Here is a 22,176-nt window from a genome sequence, read left to right as displayed (position 1 = left end):
ACATGTTAGAAGTAGACTGCAAGGTGGACAGCTGTGTCTCCAAAGTCTTTTGAGAGTGTGGAGTCTGTTGTGTCTTAACCATTCTTAACACTTTAGATATGATGTCTCGTTGAAGTCTTGTCAAGTGAGCAAAGCAATTTAATGTTCTCAGGGCAAAGGTGGCCGATGCGTAGAAGTACTCTCCTAACAGGCCCAATGCCCTAGACTCCCGATTATGGAGGTGGGCCAATGAACTTTTTTTCCAAGACGGCCTTTTTGTTGGTTGCTGCCACCACAATAGCATCAATGTTGGGGATCCTTAATCCAGTGCTGTCAAGATCTTATTGGGCTTTTTGAGAATTGGTTCCACTTTACTAGGATCCCTCCAACCCCTCTGAGTGACTAAGTGGGTTCAGAGTGGGAACCACCGAGGAAGTGGATAGGTCCACCTCGAATGCTTCCAGGGATGGGCCTTTGACTGTTTGACGCCCCCTCGAATTGGTGAAGCAACTCCATGGGGTTGTCAAAAGTGTCATCTTCGAGGGGAGATTTTGGGGACTTAACTCCTTCCTCAAGGTCGGCATCCTTGGTTAGGAATTCCTCGGGAACCACTTACACCACCTCTTTCCATGACATTCCCACCAGGGGAAAACAGAAGGGAGAAGTGGAACAGACAGGAGACCCTGGATTCAGGGTAGTCTGTAGGCTATTTGCAGTGAGCTGTCCTAGATGGAAGAGGGGAGGGATGCCAGTTGGCACCAGCCACCTTACCTGGAGCCAGGGGAACATCTTCTCTATAATGTCAAAGGCAAAGACTGAAGAAGGCCACCTGCAGCCCACACCATTGGGAGCTGAAGACTCCAAGGACATGCCAGACTCCAGAGGAGCTGCTCCCGCCTGCCCCAATGTCATGATTGGAGCCAAACTACAGAGAGATGAAGCGCTGAGCCAGAGGGACAACTCTGAAACCCAAAGCTTCAATCCAGACCCAGAAACTCCAGCTCTGAAGGGTTGGCTGCACTGAGCTGAGAATGTCCAAGTCAAGAAGGCCAGGGCAGGGGTTGGAGCTAAGAAAAGCAAGGCCACTGGATCAGACCCTGAAAGTGATAAGGCAACCAGCGCTGGGAACCCATGAGCCACCAGGCTTGAGGAAGGAAACAAATTAGTCAGAGTCTAGGCCTGAAGTTGAGGACCAGAGGCCAATGGGATCAGGCCTAACTGCATCTGGGCATGCAGGAAAGAGTGCATCAGTTGCTCAAAATCATCGGGTTTCAAACTCCTGACTGATTGGACCAAATGAGATGAAGAAGCCAGCGAGGCAGGGCTGGAGGCTGCTTACTGGTACAAGGCTCTGAAGATGGGGGCGGAGACAACAAAGACTCCAGAGAAAATTCCCAGGGAATGGAGGTGGAAAGGGAGAATGAACCATGCCCAATGGTGCCCCTCTTGACAAAAGGGGCTAGAAACACAGTGTCTGGGAAGGGGTCCTCCCCACAGCTGGGGCTACAGGAGAATGGGTCCAAGTTGTCGAATCTGAGAATGACACTGACAGCTGGAGAAGCCAAAGATATTAGGATCTTCAGATCCATTTGGCTAATAGCAGTGGGAGCCATGCATTTATGATCCCTCCTGGATGATACAGTGCAATTAGTCCCCTCCTCCTGATCCAGATCACTCTGTCATGTTTACTAGCCAGAGTTAATGAGGAGGAAGTATCCTGGCAGGCAAAAGATCCTTCAGGGCCAGCTTGGCTCTTCGTTCACTGACAGCCCTGGACCCAAAGTTCTAACAAACGAAGCTCAGAGTTTCAAAGTGAGCAGACCCAAGACAGTACACGCACTAACTGTGCAAGTCTTGGGAAGGATGCTTGTGGCCACACACCACACTTCTTAAGCCCCTTATCCATCTAAAACAGTTAAACACAACACACTATCCACTGGAAAGGAGACTACCTAATCATAAAACACAGCATAAACTACAAAAATTACACTATTACTCTACTACTAGAAAGCTAACAACTACAGAGAAAAAAATACTTGCAACAAGGCAGAAAAAGCCTGCAAATGCCATAAGAAAAATTTACACTAAAGCTAAATCTACACTACTTAACCATACCTACTAGATAAACAACTATCTATTATGGGAGGGTGACCTAATTGTTAAGGTGTTTGCCTTACAAACACAAGGTACGGGGTTTGAGTCTCACAAGGGATAATTGGCTATGTTTAAAAAAATGGCTCGCAAGGGCAGTTAGCCTAGTACTGGGGTTGGGAGGGTGGCTTAATGGCTAAGGTGTTTGCCTTACAAACCCAAGGTGCAGGGTTTGAATCTCACAAGGGATAATTGGCTATGCTTAAAATGGCTCGCAAGGGCAGTTAGCTTAGTACTAAACTATGAACTATGAACCTATGAAAAAACTTAAGAAACAAGAAAAAGGTGAATAAAAAATGGCATGAAAGCACACAAAAAACGATACACCCCAGAGGAGCTCAAGATCAAGCTACTATCCTGGAAAGTGGCTAATGAGATCTGAAATAATTCTGTACAGAGCTAGGTAATGGGGGATAGAGGAAGAAGAGCTTGGGGGCTGAAGTCTTCTAGAAATGACCAGTCTCGGATCAAAGTCAAATCCGATAACTCACAGGTTGAACCCGTATGGAAAAGACAACCTCGGATCATTTCTTTATTAAGGCATAGGAACATTGTCACAAGTAAAAAAAAATCATGAGAATACCACAGAACACTACAGACCTACATGCAAAATTACACAAGTGAAATTATATACAGCACTTGCTTGGCATTAAATCAGAAAGAGTCTAGAGAGAGGGAATGTCAGAACTGTAGCTGTAAACACATCTTTGAATTTGCTAACCAACTACTTAATGAAGGCTATATTCTGTTAAACAGGTATCAGTAAGATCATTTTTTTAAAGCAAGCACATATACAAGAATCATCTGTTTAACTACCCATTTTCCGTATCAAAATATTATTCATGGTAAAAGTCAGGTCTTGGCTGAAAAAGATCAACAGATAAGCCCAATTACATAGTTAACAAATGGTAAATACAATGTAACGTATAAAACGTAAACAATAAAAAGCATGAATAAAACACTTGCCTGTTAAATGTGAATGATCTTGTCCATCAAACAAGAGATCAACAAGGTCACTAGGAGACTTACTGTTGGTTGTTGCTGAAACCTAATAGAATTTACATACAAAGCAAATGAGAATCTGTTAATACAACTTTGACAGCAGTTAACACAATGTAAGCATGTTATAAAGTTGGCATTTTGGATTCCATTTTACATACAATTTTTCAAGTTGTACAAGTGGGGAGACTTACCATATTGCACCAAAATGGCAAACCTTGAGAAAAGCTACTGCAGCAGGTCACTAACTACAAAATGAGTCTCATGAGCTGTCTTAGTTGCACAAATTAAGTATTTGTAATTGTAAGGGAGTGAAGGGAGAACCTCAGTGTTAAGTGTCCCTTCCTGAAAGCCTATGGCTAGCACCAAGTAAAATAGGTTTAGTCTGTTGGCAAAGTCTTGGACGGAACATTTTTGTTCATAAGGCGCTGAATGTGTGCAAACTACGGTGAAATTCACATTAAATGCAATGCACGTTGAATTTCATTCCACACCTTTAAACGGGGGACCTGCGCATAAATAAAATCACAGGTTCTTGTAAATATGACAGATGTGATTTTTCTCACTAAACAAGGATCCCTAGATTTCAAACAGGTTTGATGGCCTTGATGGCTAGTATTACTGCCATCATTTCCTTTATGTTGACGCATTTTCATCTTGGTCTTTTGTTCCAGAATTGCTGGATCCTTAAATCCTCTGTGTGGGTTTCATAAGCAATGAAAGAGGAGTCTGTTGCAGACATCTGGGTGCCTGGGTCTAGCCTGAACTGGAACTCCTGACTGAGGTTCATCTGTTGTATACAGCATTAGCACTCCTCCTTGATACAGACAGGAGAAGGACAGAATGCAGAAAGGACAGAGCACACTAGTTTAATCTTCTTCTGAGACGTGCTCTCATGTAGTCTTGCTAGAGGGACATCAGGACTGAGAAGGCCATGTAAAACAGTGTTTTCAGAAAATCCCTTACAGTGATCTTGTTTTGCTGTGATACAGATGTGAAGTATCTGGTCAGGAACAGACCTTTATCTTGAGTGGGAAAGGATTTCTGATGAATGTTGTCAAGGTGGGTCCCCAGGAATAAGACTAGTCTCATGGACAGCAGGAGTGAATTGAGCAAGTTCAAATAATGTATCATGTTTTGTAGGCATGTCAGGATGAAATGCAGTGTCTTATGTACTTCTAAGGTTGGTGCCAATCAGGCAGTCATTCGAATGCCACCTGTCACACAGAAAAGCAATTAGTGAATGTGGATGCTTTGTGAACACTCTGGAAGCAGAATACCAACCAAAGGGCAAAGAAAAAGGAAGCAAAATAAAAGTGGCACCCCCTGCTTTGAATCTAAAGTAACTGCTGAGTTCCCTCAGTATAGAAATCGGAGATTAAGCATTTTTCAGATGTAAGGGTATCATGAAAGCTTGAGGAAAGAGAAGAGCAGAACGGCTTGCAAAGTTAGTATTTTGAACTTTGGCACATTTAGGAGCTTGTTTATCCTTGATAGGTCTAAGATGGATCTCCAAGGCCTGTGTTTTTCGGACTAAAAACAATCATGAATAAAAATCTGTGCCTTACAGTTCCTCTGGAATCTCTCTATGGTATATTGAAAAAAAAAGTGTAAAAGGGGTGGACTTGTGTCATTGTTTCTTGGGAAAAAGTGGAATAACTGATAGCTTTTTCTTTTCTAAAAGTGAAGCTTGTATCCTGCAAGCACACAATGTAAGACATTTATCTTGTGTAATGTCCCCCACTCCTCTACAAAGTGGGATGGATGTTCCTATATTCTTTGGGAGCTGATGAAGGAAAGAGAGGTTTGGTGGGAAGATGGGCTAAGATGGGATTTGGTGGTTAGAAGAGGGAGGAGTACAGGACAGCCACAACTATTCCCTATTAAGACTTATGTTAAGGTCCCAAGGGCCCCTAGGTTTCACCATCTGGTTTCCCCATCTGGTTAGATTGCCATTTTTCTTATACTGATCTCTCTTGCCTTTTTGATGCTTACTTTTTCCTACTTCTGGTGGAAAGGACAGCTCTTGGTCGTGTACTTATTACTGTACCTAAGCAGAGAATTGAAAGAACTGTTTTTCAGAAAGCACGGTCTTTCTCTTTACTTCCAGTCTCCTATACACATTTATTAAGGGTCTAAAGAGCAGCTTCTTCTCCAGTCGTGTAATTAGTAGCTGTGTTTGACATGATCTGGTAAGGGGCAAATCCTCAGTCAGCTATGTCTTCTAATGACTGATCCAATGGCTGCTGGCCTATTTGATGCATCTTCAGTAACACAACCACACTTGATAAAAAGCCTGACAATCTGAGAAGTGAGATGGCATATCTTCAAGGGCTTCAACCGCCAGAGCCTTGTCTCTCAAATGAAACAGGAAAGTCTTGGCACTTCATCATATATGTTTGGCAGTTTAAGGCCTAAATGCCAGGACAGTATTAAGTGTAAACTTCTTCTTCAAAGTGGTCCAGTATCTTATTCTCCCCGTTACTGGGAAGTGGATTCTTGGTTGGAACCCCAACAGACCCATTTCTGGTATGCAGGGAGACCATAGTTGGTTTAGTAAAAGTAATTTTGTACAAGTACTTGCAGGAATCAATAAACCTATGAAAGCAGTCTGGTTACTTGAAGCAGGATGTTGGTAGCCAGATTCCAGGGGTGCACCACTAACGGCATTCTTGCTACGGTCTCAGTGACTGCAGGTATGACTAATAGTTTTGGCTCTGGTAAACCTAAAAGCTCTCTAGGGATCAGAGGTCAGCCTAGTTTCACATTTAAAGTGATCCTTCATTCTACTGACGGCACCAACAAATGATACATCTAATGGTGGGGAAGGGGGGTAGGGTGACCTCAGTGTCTTAAGTCAAAGCTTAGCATATCGCCTACTCCGAGGTGATCTCTGCCTAACATATAAAGCTATGTCAAACCCAGAGCAGTTGGACATGCTACACCTAAAGAAATCCCAATCCCTCAGAGCTACACGCTCTAGGAACCTAAACCTTGTCACCACAATAAACAGGACATGCTGGAGAGATAGATTCCTGTCCCAGAGACTTCCCATACTCTGGAACAGGCTTATCCATCTATGTCGAGCAAAGTTCTTCATTAGCACTCGTCAAGAAAAATCTTGATGAGTGGATGGGAAATAGGAAATACACCCCTGGGATCACTTGTGTGTGTCTGCTCGACAGTGGCACAGGAAAATAACTTTCTTGGGTGGCGTAAGCCAGGGAACCTTGTTGGCTAGGCTTACATAGGCCCTTGGGCCGATAGCCTAGTACCTACCTATGAACCTATACATGGAAGACACACACCAGCTCATCTGCCTCAAAGGGGGATTAAGTAATTTTTCTTTTCTGTACAGAGACCCCTGTCACTAAAGGCTAGTCTGAGGAAGGTTGCAGTTTTGTAGGAATAAGACAAAATCCTGGGCCAGCTTCTTAAGATCCTGAGAAGGTCTGGGCAGTGATCTCAGCTAGCTCAAGCTGCATGTGTCTTCAATTTAGACTATGTTGTCCTACTTCTCAGAGTATTGGCAGCTTTGGCTTTCTCAGGATGAGGGCAGGTGTCATGGACCACTGCTTTGTATACACCTATACCATAGGTAATCACAAAATACAAGTCTCTCTGTACATAAGACATTGTAATCACTGGGTGTAGCAATTTTAATGATCAATACTACTTTTGTCTTCTTTTCATAGACTACTATATCTGGTTTTCTTGAATCCAGTTTTTGAACTGTTGGTAATGGGTAATACCACATGATATAAACTTAATCATTCTCTACAATACTTTGTAGGTCATATTTCCAATGCTTCTCAGCTACTTCAGTATTGTAATGGGTGCACAATCTCCAATTAAACAGTCTTGCCAAATTATTATGCCTTTCAGTATACAGGCCCTCTACCATTAGTGTATCTCACTCAGCAACAACACATGTGACTGTTTCCAGTTCTGTTTTACAGAACCTGTATTTCTCTGCATCTCCAACATGTTCAATAGACTTTGTAAACTAATGTGTACATAAGGCCACTATCATGGGCCACTAATATTAACCTTTCATCTTTTGGTTTAAATTCACTTCTCCTTAAATATTCCTGTGTGAGATCCTGATCAACATGAGGCTGTTACCTTTCCACGTTTCTTACCTTCTTATTTGATCCTTCTTCTTCTATTCTTTATGTTGTTTTTTGGCATATTCAGGTGCTGCCCGATTTCTGTCTACTTCTGGTTTGGTTTCCATTCCTGCTTAATATCAATAAGCAGGGAAGTCAACTTAGCGAAAGTTATGAAATATGAAGAGAACAAATCTATTTTTGGAACTAGTGAGATCAGCGGATACATATGCAACCCTATGATTGCTGATGTATACCAATATATCAAACTTTACAATAAACACAAAAAGTTGCTGTCCAAGAAAACAAAGGCAAGGCCCAAACAATGGCAAAGCACCCTCCTTAGCCTCAACAGGCAACTTATCAAATCCTCCAAGGGTTCCTTTGAAAGAAACTTAGCAAGTACAGCCAAGGATAACCATAAGGCCTTTTACAGCTATGTATGTAACCTAAAGGGTAGGACCCAAGCATGTGCAGAACTAGTGGCCAACAGTATAACACACACTGATCCCACAGACATAGCAAACCTGCTAGCGGATAGATTTGACAAAAATTTCACTCCCTTATCCCTTCCTAACTTACAACAAACCTTCCCCCAAACCCCACCCCCATCCTACATATCTAAAGAGCAGGTCCTCAAAGCCTTGTCCAAGGCAAAAAACACAGCCTCTATGGGGCCCAGATGACATCCCAGGCTGTCATCTAAACAGGCTAAAACATGAACTATCACCACCACTAAGTACCCTTTTCAATCATAGCCTAATCACAGGCTTTGTTACTGCGGAATGGATAACAGCAACAGTTATTCCCCTCCACAAAGGTGGCAAAAGACCCAGGCAATTACAGACCCATAAGCCTGACAAGCCTCATCTGTAAGGTCATGGAATGTATCATTATGGACCTCATAAATAAAGACACAGGTGACCTCCAAATCCTGGATCCTACCCAGTTTGGCTTTATGAGGGGAAGCCCCTGCCTGTTAAATTTAGTGGATTTCTTTGAAAATGTGATCAAGACCATTGACAACAACAGATCTGTGCACACAGCATACCTCGACCTGGCAAAGGCTTTTGACACAATTCCATATTCAGGCATTACTGATAAACTGAATGTAAACCCCTTCATTGTAAGACGAGTTGCCAACTAGCTCACAAACCGGACACACACTATCAAAGTGGGTGACTCCACATCAACCAGCAGACCTGTTACCAGTGGGGGGTGGGGCACAGGGGTCAGTGCTGGGCCCCCTACTGTTTGGTATATACTTCTCATAAGGTTTGCAGACAACTGCAAACTATGGGAAAATCACTGAATCCCCAAAGAGGGTCTCACGCAGACCAACGACTGGTGTATTAGTCAAGGTCTCAAACTGAAAGCAAAGAAAAGCATCATCATTCCCAATGGCCCCTCACACTATCATATCAACAACAATATCCAAGCACCCATGAAGTGGTAAGGGACCTGGGATCACAAGTTCACTGCAACTTTAACCACCATGTGTCTACTGTAATAAGGAAAGTTTTCTACGTAGCACACTTGATTAGTAAAGGCATTGCCTTGACAGCAAATGAAGTTATAACCCCTTATACTCAGCACTTATTCAGCTCATAATTGAGAATAACGTCCTATTTGGCACATACCGCACTAAGCACTTGCAGCTATAGACCTCAGAAGTTTCTAACAAAGAAGATCAAGGGGTTTCAGCATGTGCCTCACACAGACTGACTAAAATCCCTGTCACTATACTCTGTATCAAATAGACTTCTTAGGGGAGACTTATGCCTGGCCTACAGAGCGATCCAACACCCAAAACCTAATAAGCTTGCTGCATATCCATAAATCAAATGGGACTAGGCCTATCCATTCCAAGGACCTAAATATGGCCTGCAACTTACACAGGACATGCTGGAAGGACAGATTTATCTCCCAGCAACTGCCACGTCTTTGGAACAGGCTACCAATTCATGTGAAACTGAGGACCTCTATGACACTGTTCAAGAGGAACCTGGACGAGTGGATGGGGCACCATAAATTCTTACCGGGGATAGAGCCCGCAACCCTCCTGAACATGGGGAGTCATCACTAAATGCAATCTTGTGTACTGACTAGCATTTCTACTGTAGTACATTAGGATGAAACAGCTAGGCTTAAAATGACCTCCGGGTCAATAGCTTAGTAATCTCCTATGATCCTATACATGTAATCAATTTCGAGGAAGCTTATACCTCCTTCAGAATGTGGAATATATTATCTTGGTATTTACTGACTTTTTATCATTTGATAAACGTGAAGCATTTTTCTTGTTTTCCTGTCCAACTGACCCAATACATTTTGGGGCCAATCACCTCAAAACTGTAAGCTAGAACAGGACCTCAAGTTCATTTATATCACGTTCATGTCCCAGAATGATATTTTCTTGTTGCTGCAGTCTTCCCACTTTAAACGTTGCTTTTTGCACATTTATCAAGACCAAACACCACCCTTATGTCATCTGAGCATGTTTTGACCACTTCCATTTGTACTTTCAACTCCTCATCTGATGTATTATACAATTTTAAATCATCCACCAGAGAACATGATTTTTTTTTTTTAACTAAGCGCTTTCGTCCTTGAGGAACTAGGACTTCAGAGTTACACAGCAAGACAATAAAAACCTTTACATGCACAAACCAATTAACTACATTATTAAATTAAACAATTACTTAAAACTACAATTTCTTAGATCTTCTATCTTTAAGATAACACTTTAATATTATCCATTTCATTGAGCCCTGGAAATTTGTCAGCCCCCAATTTCATAGGTTCATAGGTGTGTACTAGGCTAATGGCCCTAGAACTTTTACAAGCCTAGCTCATAAAAAATGATCTGGTGTCATGCCATCCGATGTTAGTTCCCAGTGCCTCTATCCAGTAGAGCCACTAGAGAGATCCCTGGGATAAATTTCCTGTTACCCCATCCATGAAGAGGGTCAGCAAGGTGCTCTGCTTGACATGGATAGGAATATGGATAGCTTATTCCAAAGTATGGGCAGTCTCTGGGTGATGAACCTGTCCCTCCAGCATGTTCTGTTGATTGTGGTAGTGAGGTTGAGATCTCTGTAGCATGTGGTGCAGGAGGATTGGGATTTCTTTAGGTGTAGCATTTCAAGTAGGACTGGGTCACACATGGCTTTGTAAGTCAAGCAGAGATCAACTCTAAGCAGACAATAAGAGACTGAGAATAGCTGAAGTTTCTTGAGTCTGTCCAAGTAGGACATGTGTTTAAAGCCTAGGATCCTCTTTGTGAGGTACGTCTGTGGCCTCTCCAGTTGTTGAAGGTGTCTGGTGAGGTCCATGCCAAATGGGGCATTATACTCGAAGATTGGTCTAATGAGAGATGAGTAGAAAAGGATGATGACCTCTTTCTTCCTGGATGCGAAACCCTTGGTTATGAGATGCGCCACATAGAAGGACTTTCTGACTATGGTGGCAATGTGGTGGTCGAAGGTGAGGTTGCTGTCACCTGGGTGCCCAGATCTCTTATAGCAACTTCAGTGTTCAGTGGGCTCCCATTTACGTGGTAATTAGTGGGAACTGAGTTCTCTCCAAAGAGAATGATAATGTATTTTTTGGCACTGAGCTTAAGGCCTTGGCTCTGACACCAGTCATTGGTCTCAGTGAGGCCTCTCTGTAGGATGTCTGCATCACTTGGGGAGTTAATGACTCCCAGCTTGTAGTTATCTGCAAACTTGGTCAGCCAGAGTCCCTCTGTGTTGGCCTGGACTTCTGAGAAGTAGGTGTCAAACAGGAGAGGGCACAGGACTGAGCCCTGTGGAACTCCACTCGTGACTGGTCAGAAATCTGACTTGGAATCCGCTACTTTTACTATGTGGGTCCTTTCTGTGAGCCAATTTGCAATCATCCTAGTAATATAGGGATTGATGCCCAGTTTGGTGAGTTTATCAATAATTCCTGACTGGGGAATGGTATCAAAGGCTTTGGCCTGATTGAGGTAGGCTGTATGCACTGTCTTACCCTCATCCGCAACCTTGGTGACTGCCTCGAAGAAGTCAATCAGGTTGAGCAGGCAGGATCTCCCTTTGACATAGCCAAACTGCATGTGGTCAAGAGATTGGAGATTGCCTATAACCTTGTTAAGCAGGTCCAGGATGATGACGATGCGCTCCATACCTTTACATACCAGACTCATCAGTTCCCAGGGTCTGTGGTCAGGGATGACTGTAGCAGTGAGCCATTTGGAGGGACAAAGCCTGAGGTGAGGCTTCTTGCAAAACACAAAATGTTGTTTAGCCTTGTGTCAGTGCTGCATTACATTTTATGTGGGAAAAATTAACTGTATGTTAAAACAAAGGATTTTGAAACATATTTCAGACATCAGGTTATAGAATGTCAACAATGCACTTTATGAGCATATTAAGCAAAACCCTGCTCATGGATTAAAGTTCATGGTATTGCAGGCAACAGATGTCAATATTAGGGGGGAGACTTAGTGAATCACACAGAATAGAGTGAAATGAAGTGGATTACAGAGTTAACAGCACAGAGATCACCTGATTTGAATGATGTCATTCCACTGAAACCTGCATTAAAAACAAGGAGGGTGCAATACTAGGATGTGACTGGCTGTCATGTATTTAAATTCCACTGACTTGGAATGTGTTTTTATCTGAGGAAGGGCTTAAGTTTTGTTATTTTAACTTGTGCTTTTAATAAAAGTTTTTCAGCCTGGTGGATCGACTGCTCTTTGTACATTTTGCTTTGTGATTTATTTTTGAGTAGTGAACCTTTGATGGAGGACTCCAATATTTATATATTACCATTGAGGTTTCCTGTAAATGACTATACACTCTGTCAGCATCATTTCTAGTACATAGTCTACACATCGTTGGAAGACAAGGTGTTGGTCTACAGTTTTTAGGATAGTATGCAGATTCACTCTTAAGGAGCAGTATCGTTTTCCCTGTTGTTAACCAGGCTGGTGTCTGTTTGGGGTGCACATATAAGTAGTTCTTACTTAGGGCTAAATCCTCTGGTAAGGATGGTAATACTTTAACCCAGACATTTTCCAAAATGTGCCTATTTCTTCTTTTTTTGGTGGTGTTTCTATTCCTTTTGCTTTGTTTCCCAATACTGCTTTGTATTTTTGTGGTAAGACTTTATCGGTTACTATTTTAGCTGCACAAAAATATATCCTATTTACTTCTGTTATATCACATGAATTTCTGTTAATATTTTTGATTACTGCGTTCATTTGTTTTATCAGGCTTCTAACAAGTTGGGTCTTACTGACTTTCTGTAATCTATTTATTTTATTGATCTTAATATATATATCAATCTCTATTAAATCAAGGAACTGTTCCTTTAGATCTTTTTCTTGTAAACTGAGGGCATATTCTTTACTCTCCATTTCTTGCGGGCATTCTACAAAAATTTCCAGAACATCTTCCTGTGACATATTCTCTTCAGCTACATCCTGCAGCATCCACTGCTCTTTCATATGGGAACTCACTAGCCTATTCACTCCACAATATTGCATTACAGCTGACACCATTTCCTTTTCCTTCCCTTGCTGTGCAACTCTAAATTACCTTTTGTACTGGTTTCCTACTGAAGGCTCCAAAACATCTTCAAATGGCAAATGATCAAATGTTTCCCATTCCACCAGTTTCTCCTTAATTTGGGAACTATTGTTCCACCATGCTGTGAATTTACCACAGTTGGATTTTCTAAATTAAATCCTTCACATCACAGGTAACCCATAACTTCAGTTTCTATTTTTTTAACTCCTTCATTACTAATCCACTTTTCTACTTCCCCATTTGTTTTACTTTTAGTACTGTAAAATTTTCCATAAACAGATGCCTTTGACTGTATTTCTCTTCAAATTTCTTTGATATTGCTTTTTTGTCCTGAGTAGTTTTGCTTCGTTCTTTGTATAAATATTGCACCGCATTGACGTTATTTTTCTTTCCCATGTCCATATTTCTTCTTCAAATATCTCCCACTTCACTTGTTTCATTTTACTTTGGGGACCTACTGTTCCATCATGCTGTGACATAACCCATGTTAGACTTTCTAAACTAAATCCTTCACTTTGCAGGTATTCCATAACTTCATCTTCTATTTGCTTAACTTCTACTTCACCAATCTTTTGTTCTATGTTTCCGCTCAGTGATCTTATTTTTTGTATTGTGAAATTTTCCATATCTAGGTGCCTTTGTCTGTATTTCTCTTCAAATACCTTTGGAGATGCTTTTTTGTATCGATTAATTTGGCTTTCTCCCCTGCATAAATATTGTACTATATTAGATCTCTCTTTCTTTCCCATGTCCATGTTTATTCTTTATATGTTTCAAAACCCTCTAGGTTTTGCTCTTCATATTTTTGCACTTCCTCTGCCGCTTCTTTTTCCAAACAGCCCAAGGTTTCTTGGTCTATACAATATTTTTCATCAATCTGTTGCATTAGCGAACACAAATTTGCATTTGAAGCTTTTGACAGTTTTTTCTTTTGCAAGTATTTTTCTTTCCTCTAATTTCTCTCAATCTTTCTGAATACTTTCTATTCAGAAATTCTGGGCTTCTTGCATAATAGTAACAATACATAACTTCTTTCTTATCCTCATTAGTCCACTCTGTCATCTTTATGGCAATTTTTTTTGGCCTGTCTGTTTTCGTGTTTTTTTTTTTTAAGACTATTTCTTTCTACAACAGGAGCGCCATCATCCCCCCTGAGCCTGGCCTAACCCCACTGCAGGAATGTTTTATGTCTTGAGGATTCTACACTCTTATTTTTAACAGTCCTGGCACCAGTGTGCCTAACAGTATTTGGCATCCTGGGACTTGTGCACCCAGCTTTTTTATTTTTAACCTATTTCTGTCTATAATACATGTTATATAAAGTACAGTCTGTACATCAGTGTTGTCTTGGTGAGATTTTGTAAAAAACGATTCCAACTCATGAAGGTACTCACCAAGATTTGAAGATGAATTCACTTCTAGCAATACTACTCTGCTTGATGATTTTATCATCTCTTCATTCAGAGACACACAACAATATGGGGGTTGGCACAATGGTTAAGTTGTTTGCCTCAAAGACAAAGTACAAGGTTTGATTCTCACCTTTGGTCACTGGTCATTGGCTAATCATTTAAGAGTCTGCAGATTGATTGCATAGTATTTACCTACGAACCTATGTATCAACACATCTTGAAATGTCAAAAATACCAACAGTCACAAACTGGAACAAAGAGCACTAATTACAAACACACAAAATACAAACGCTGCATTAACACATCCGATTGCATATACACTGTTGCTGAAGTGCACTGCACAACCCCCCCCATCCACCTTACTTTTTGAAACTATACTAGCTGATAAAGTGAAATAAGCTTGCAGACACAGTTTAATCATTCTTGGGGCCTTTGATATTGACACATTCTCCATCAAGAAGACACAGATAAACATTCTCACAAAATAAATCTTCCACCCCCAAATAAATCCTTTCATTGTGAACAACTCCCTTCTACATCTTATTACAAATATTCCAAAGAAAATACAGAATATCAAATATCTACCAACTGCCACAGTGATCACTCCTCTATTTTGCCACCCTTTCTTCTTCAAAACTTCCTACATCCATCCCATCACAGTACCTCCATGTTGTATCTCTAAAGCAAAGAGGTTGAGTATTCTTTGACATTTACAGTAAAGACTGGTTAGCTTGATATCATTCTTTTAACCCTAGTGAAGAGCAAACATTATCAATGTGTTGAACAAACACCTCCCTTTAACCAAAAGAGGAGTACCTAGACAGCCCCGTCCCCATCTCTATCGTTTTAAAATTATAATCTTAGAAGCCATTCAAATTCAGGCCATATGCTCCAAACTCCAAGAACTAATCTTTGACGTAAAAACCATAACTTTTCAGTTGCGCCCCCCCCCCCCCCCCAACCAAAAAAAAAAATTCTGTGCATCTCTTCTCTTCTTGTAACCTCAAGGAGTTAACCAGCTACTCTTTCAGACGCCCATTCAAAGACCTTTAAACAAAGCAAATACATTTACACTGAAGGAGGACATGTCACCTAATTCAACTTATCCTCCCTCACTATACTTCGGCTCTCACATTTCTGTTGTTCTCCTAGTAAAAAACTCATTTTTGTATACACTGGTAGAACTCAGACATTAGACACTTTGACATCTATGTTTTTTCGCTTTAGGTAACACTGTTTTTGTATTGTTTCTGTTTGAACTTTGTTTGTCAATTTGTTGTGTTCTGCAACTTGAAGAACTCTGTACACATTAAGAGATTTTGGCATCTACATTTACTGTGATATAACATCTTTTTGTATTGCTTCTGTCTATTTTGTTCCACAAATTTGCTGTACTCTGCAAACTGGGATAAGCCTGCAATTGTTCATACCAGATCAGTGCTTTATCCCAGTAAACACATACAAATAAACATTTGAGAAATAGAAACAGCATGGATGCTTTGGAAAATCACCACTAAACATGACTACATTTCTGAATGCTATGTAAGAGTCGCATACTCAAAATTAAACAAGATACTGACAATCCAAATGTACTGCTATGAATGTTAACCCCAAACCATTCTGGAAGGTAATAAAAGAGACAGCATATTTTGAAAGCCACAGGTCATCAGCCCTAAAATATGCCATCATTATCCCTCTTCCTAAGGTACCCCAGCCCAAAATCCATGAAGACTATTGCAGTTTGTAGCACACTTGTGAAAATATTTGCAAAAGTTCTTAACGAACAGCACTTTAAACACTTTAGTAGCTCTGTTCTTCTATCTGATCAGTTGTGTAAGAACTTGCCATAACAGTAGATGTCCTACTGATCATAGTTGAGGTATTAACATATGGGTTTCCATCCTCTAATGTCCGGTTGGGGTACCAAAGTGTCACCTTCTTGAGGGCATATATCTGATGTATGACCTCAGCTTGTATACGTTGGGTATACAGGCATACATATGCAGAGGAACCTTAAAGCATTTCCAAGGTAACGGCCTGAAGACTACTGAGAGAGGAAAGTGGTCAGTTAGGAGGGGTGCATCTCAAAGAGGTAAGTAAATTCCTCCAAAAGCAGTGTATCAAGTGATAGCTTACAACAGAAGCGGAGGAAGAGAAGAGGGGGAGGAGAGTGGGAAGGAATACTGCAACATTACCAGTAGGACATCTACTATGTTACATTCCTGCACAATTGTACTATGCCCTGACAGAAATCACTGTTGCAGTATTCTTAACATATGGGTGAATCCCACAGCTGAAGAAGGTACAGAAAAGGGATTATGGCTAAAGGGGGAATGAGCTGTCCAAAAGACTAAACAGAACAGACCTAGTAAAGGTAGCCTTGGATGTTGAAAAGGCATCAACTTTGTAATGCTTGGTGAAGATGTGCACAGAAGACCAAGCGGCCATTTCCAAAATGGACCTGGCATCTACACCTTTGTGGAATACCCCAATGGAGGCCAATGTTGGAGTGCAGCGTGCTTTTGGCCAGGAAGACAATACTTTTCAATACTGTGTGCAACAGAGAGAAACAGCCTTCAATATTCAAGATGCAATGGTTTGCTTACAGACAGGTTGGCTCAGTTTGGAATCCATAAATGAAGCAAAAAGTTGGTAAATTTTTCTGACAGTTTTTGGTTTATCCAAGTAAAGCCACTGTTGGCTGTGAATGTCTACTGAGTGGACAATTATTTCTTCCTTATTTTGGGGAGTAGAGAAAAAGGTAGGCAGGCAAATAACCTGGCTGAGGGACATCTCATTCACTACCTTAGGCATGAATGAGGGATTGGCCCTGAAAGTTACCCTGTCCTTGCAGAAAATGAAAAAGGGTGGAACAGCCATAACAACTTGAAGTTTAGACACACTATTGGCAGAGGAAGGCTAGTCTTCCAGGTGCAGAATTTTAAAGGGACAGAAGCTGCTGGCTCGGAAGGGGGCAAAGTTAGTTTTTCCAGCATAAAGTTGATATCTCAGGTAGGAAAAATAGGTTTCCTACGTGGCTTAAGATGTAAGACTCCCCTCAAGAAAGGTTTGATCACTGTCGTGGATATGAGAGGAGGATCAAGGGGCAAGCAGGCATTAACAGCAGGCAGATGGGCTTTAATGGAACAGCAGGCCAGACCAAAATGTAATATCTCACAGACATATTTGAGGACAGAAGGGGTATCCGATAGAAATGGGTCTTGGCTGTGCCTGAAACACCAAACAAAAAATCTTTTCCACTTAGCTATATACAATTTTATGGTGGAAGGTTTTCTGGCTTCCTGTAAAACCTAAACTACCTCATCAGAGAAGACGCACCTTTTTAGGGATCAGAACCCTATCATCCACAGAGTAAGACTAAGACAAGTTAGATTTGGAAGGAGAAGCAGACCTTGCTGTTGAGTGATTAGATCTGGTTACAGCAGTATTTTCTAATAGTTTCCTTTGGACCGGTAGAAAAGGAGGGGAAAGCAGTGCTGTCTCAGCGAGAACTTTTAGAAGGATTTTTGGATGTAATGGCAGAGGGGAAGGTATACAGAAATCTCTTCGACCACTGGAAAACGAAGACATCTGTCCTCCAAGCTAAGGGGGAAGGACTACTGGTTTAAAACAGGGAAGCTGGTGGATTTCTGGTGAAGCAAAAAGGTCTAGTTTTAGTATTCCCCACTGATGTCTTATAGTTTTGAAGACTTGCTTGTTCAGGATCTAATTCATGTTAAGGAGACCGCCACTACATTCTCCTGTGAGGGAATATATGCAGCTGTCAGAGTCATGACCATTTGTGTGGCTAGGTGCCATGACCCCTATGCTAGCCTGCATAGTGGTTATGATCTTGTGCCCCCTCCCCCTTTCTGTTCAGATACCACCGAACTGTAGTGTTGTCAGTCTATACTAGTAGTGAGCCTGGTTTCCACAGATGACAAAATACCTACAGTGCATGCAGAAGGACTCTCATTTCTTTCAGGTTGATGTGTTTTTTCAGGACTGGGGGATGTCATTTTCCCTGTAGTTAGTGGGATTCTGTCCAAGACTCCCATACTCTGACCGAGGTATCTATGTAAAGAACTAGGTTGGGTGAAGATGGGGTGAATAGGAGGGATGAACATGACCCATTTTTCCCACCAGAGTAGCTTTTTTTGAGGCAAAGTAAGATAGGGATCAGGAAATCCAGCAGATGGGAATGTTGAGACCAGGCTGGTTTCAGGCACCAGTGAATTTTCTGCATAGGTAGTGTAGCCTCAAAACGGTTGCCAGATTGAGCAAATTTTTCTGAGGAAGGAAGGCAGGTATTCTGCATATGTCTAGTCTGCAATTCAGAAAGAACAGATTCTGGAGGGGTATAAGATGGGTTTTCTTGAAGGTGATTGTGAACCCTAGGATGGACAGGAGATGTACTTGTGAAATGTGCATGCTCACAGATGGAGTTTTATGATGAGACCTTGAATCAGTAGGTCGTCCATGTAAAGGAAAAACAAAGTTATGTACTCACCATAACGTTCCATCTGAGTAGTTCTACTTCATTTGTCTTCAACCTGTGTGATACCAGATCCGTATCGGATCTGAGACGGCAATCTTACTAGCATCTGCTCCGAGCTCCAAGCTCCTCCCTTTAGCCATAATACACCTCCACTACCTTCCAACCCCCAGATCGAGTTTGCTGAATCTTATACTGATAACCCGACCTGAAAAAATACTTGACCTACAACTGCAGCCCGTAGGCTGTTCATATGTCAATGTCCGGGGGAAGGAGAGAGGGATGATTGAAGACAAATGAAGTAGAACTACTCATATGGAACATTATGGTGAGTACATAACTTCTTTATCTGAAGTAGTTTACTTCATTTGGTCTTCAATCTGTGGGACAGAGTCCCCAGCTACTAAACTCCTGGGTGGCCCTCATGGAAGGATATTCTGGAGCACCATGGAACCAAAGGATGCTCTCCTTCTGGAAGTCAAATCCAATTTGTAATGAGAAATAAATGTATGAGATGAGGACCAAGTAGCTGCAGAACAAATATCATCCAAAGAGACTCTAGACCAAAAGGCAGACGTAGTCATGGATCTAGTGGAATGAGCTCTCACCTGACCCAGAGGAGACATGCCTCTGTCCTTGCAGACCTGAAGGATGCATGAAGAAATCCATCTAGCAATAGTGGCCTTGGAGACAGGTTCCCCAAAAAAGGTTTATAGAAGGATACAAACAACTAATCAGATTTACGGAAATTTTTTGTCCTGTGTAAATAGAATCAGAACTGTCTATGAACATCCAACAGAGGGAGTTTGTATTCCATCTTGCTAGCAAAATTAGGAAAGAAAACAGGTAAATTGATGGTCTGATTGATATTAACTGGTGATGCCACCTTAGGAAGAAAGGATGGATTGGTCCGAAGGGAAACCCCTATCTTTGTGAAAAATCATATAAGGAACTTTGACAGACAAGGACTGCAGTTCTGAAACCCTTTTGGCACAGGTAATAGCCACCAGAAAAGCTGTTTTCGAAGATAAATATTTTAGATCTGTGGTTGCAGCAGGTTCAAAAGGCGGAGCGACCAGAGCCTGAAGAACTACAGTAAGGTCCCATGGGGGAACAAGATCCCTGACCCAGGGTCGTAAGAGAAAAGTGCCTTTAACAAAGGCTTTGCACAGCCTGGAGGAGGCTAGAGAGGCAGAATTCTCACCCAAATGAAAATGAGAAATGGCAGCCAACTGAATCTTGACAGTAGAAGAACTAGCTCTGTGTTGAAAAATATCACATAGAAAATCAAGAATAGCAGAAATAGGAGCTGTAAGGGGTCTAAACTCCTTTGAGAGTCCCAAAGGAAAAAAACATTTCCATTTGCTGCGAAAAACCTTCCTGGTAGAAGACATATTAACAGCCACCAAAATAGACCTAACTGAGGAGGATAACCTCAGAGTCCTAGCAATCACGGGAACTGGAGCAGCCAAGCTGTGAGCTTCAAATGGTCCAGATTCAGAAGGCTGTGAAATCAGATCCTGAATGGGATCCAAGGCAGAGCCAGAAGGTGAGAGGAAAGGAAGGGAAACCCATACCTGGCGAGGCCAAAAAGTACAATTGTGTCCACTTACCATAAATGCAGATGTTCAAATGTATTCACTGTTGCAGTCATTACAATTGGGTTATCCTGCTGGCAGGCTACCCTTAGTCGGCCTGAATTCCAAAGTCTAGGTCCGGCGTCGGTTGCTGTCGCCTCTTCCCTGACGTCACAGTGTGTCAGGGGTATAAAAGATGCAGCCAATGCCATTTTCTTCAGTTTTTCTTGCCTCAGATGTCACGTGCCCCCAAAAGGGTAGGCTAAAAATATGTAAATAAAACATACATGCACCAAAATATATTTTACCTTCATCTACAAGCAAATACATCACATAGGTTGTGTAGATTAGAGAAGTAAAGATAAGTTCCAGCAAAAATAAGGTGGAAGGCGGGTGGATAACCTGGACTGCAACAGTGAATACACTCGAACATCTACATTTATGGTAAGTGTACACAACTGTACTATGTTCTTCGTGTTTCACTATTGCAGTCATTACAATTGGGTTGAATCCCAAAGCTATGGTTGGGAGGCTGGAGCTAAATAGCATTAGGAGCGGCTATGAGGCTCTGCAGAACTGCAGTGGCAAAGCCTGCCCTGGATTTAGAGTAGAGCAGTAAATGACAGTGCTTTGTAAAGGTGTGCACTGAACTCCAGGTAGCAGCCTCTAAAATGTCTTTGGTTGGTACTCCCCTGAGGAAGGCTGCTGAAGTGGCTGCTGCTCTGGTTGAATGTGGCCTAATGCCCTTAGGCACTGGCTTGCCATGTTGTGAATAGCAGAAACGAATGCAGTGGCCTATCCACTTTGAAATAGTCTGCTTTGAGATCACCTTTCCTTGTGATCCTGCAGCATATGTCACTAGTAATTGCTCTGTCTTTCTGAAAGCTTTGGTTCTGTTCAAGTAGAAGCGTAGCTGTCTATGTATGTCCAAAGAATGCAGAATTCTCTCCTCCTTATTCTGTGGGTTTGGATAAAAGATAGGCAGATGAATAGTTTGGTTAAGGGCCACCCTGGATACTACCTTAGGCATAAAAGTCGGGTTTGTCCTCAGAGGAACCCTGTCTGGATAAAAAATGATAAAAGGTTCCACAGCCATGAGTGCCTGTAGCTCTGAGACTCATCTTGCAGAGGTTATTGCTAGGAGCAGAGCTGTTTTCCAAGATAAAAACTTTATATATATATCAGCTGTAGCAGCTGACTCAAAAGGAGGCAGGGTGAGTTTTTCCAAGACATAATTGAGGTCCCATGCATTTATTTGTGATCTCCTTGGAGGCCTTAATTTTTTGGCTCCTCTGAGGTATTGCCTTAATAAAGGATAAGAAAAGATTGGTGGCTCTGAATTGTAATGAGCCGAAATGGCAGAAGCTTGAATTTTAACTGATGAAAAGGACAGGCCTTTGTCCAGCATCTCAGTTAAGTATTGCAAAATCTGAAGAATATTTGGTGCAGCTGTGTCAATTCCTTGTGCCTGGTTCCAAGCACAGAATCTCTTCCATTTTCCAGCATAAGATTTTCTGGTACTGGGCCTCCTGGCCTCCAAAATGACATCCACCACCGCTTTAGTGAGAGGTGTGTTTTGTATGACTACGTTATCCGCCATGCTGCCAGATTTAAGGTCTTGAGTTGGCGGTGCAGGATCCGATTGTTTTGTTGGGACAGTAGATGAGGTATTTGAGGTAAGGTCCAGGCCGGGCACTGAGACAAGTTCCCTAGGATTGGATACCAGTACTGGCAGGGCCAGTCGGCAATCAGTATAATTTTTGGCTTCTCTTGTCTGGCCTTTAGGAGTACCTTGGGGAGGAGAGGCAGTGGAGGAAAGACATATGGGCATCCACTTTCCATGCTTGTCTGTGATAAGTCCTTGTGCAGAATTTC

At 41.8% G+C, this 22,176-nt stretch overlaps 1 protein-coding gene across 1 annotated transcript in view; it reads right to left on the bottom strand.

Moving 5' to 3' along the window:
* The window catches only part of CLINT1 (clathrin interactor 1), a 1,421,335-nt gene that overhangs the window by 354,633 nt on the left and 1,044,526 nt on the right, over nucleotides 1-22,176 (bottom strand). Inside the window, exon 8 of the mRNA XM_044069360.1 lies at nucleotides 3,097-3,178. Within this exon, the coding sequence (XP_043925295.1) occupies nucleotides 3,097-3,178 (82 nt within the window). The remainder of the gene's footprint in view (nucleotides 1-3,096; nucleotides 3,179-22,176) is intronic.

Source organism: Protopterus annectens, chromosome 4.part0 (assembly GCF_019279795.1).
Source record: "Protopterus annectens isolate FY-2018-M chromosome 4.part0, PAN1.0, whole genome shotgun sequence".
NCBI classification, from domain to species: domain Eukaryota; kingdom Metazoa; phylum Chordata; order Ceratodontiformes; family Protopteridae; genus Protopterus; species Protopterus annectens.
This window is presented reverse-complemented; position numbering and strand designations above follow the sequence as displayed.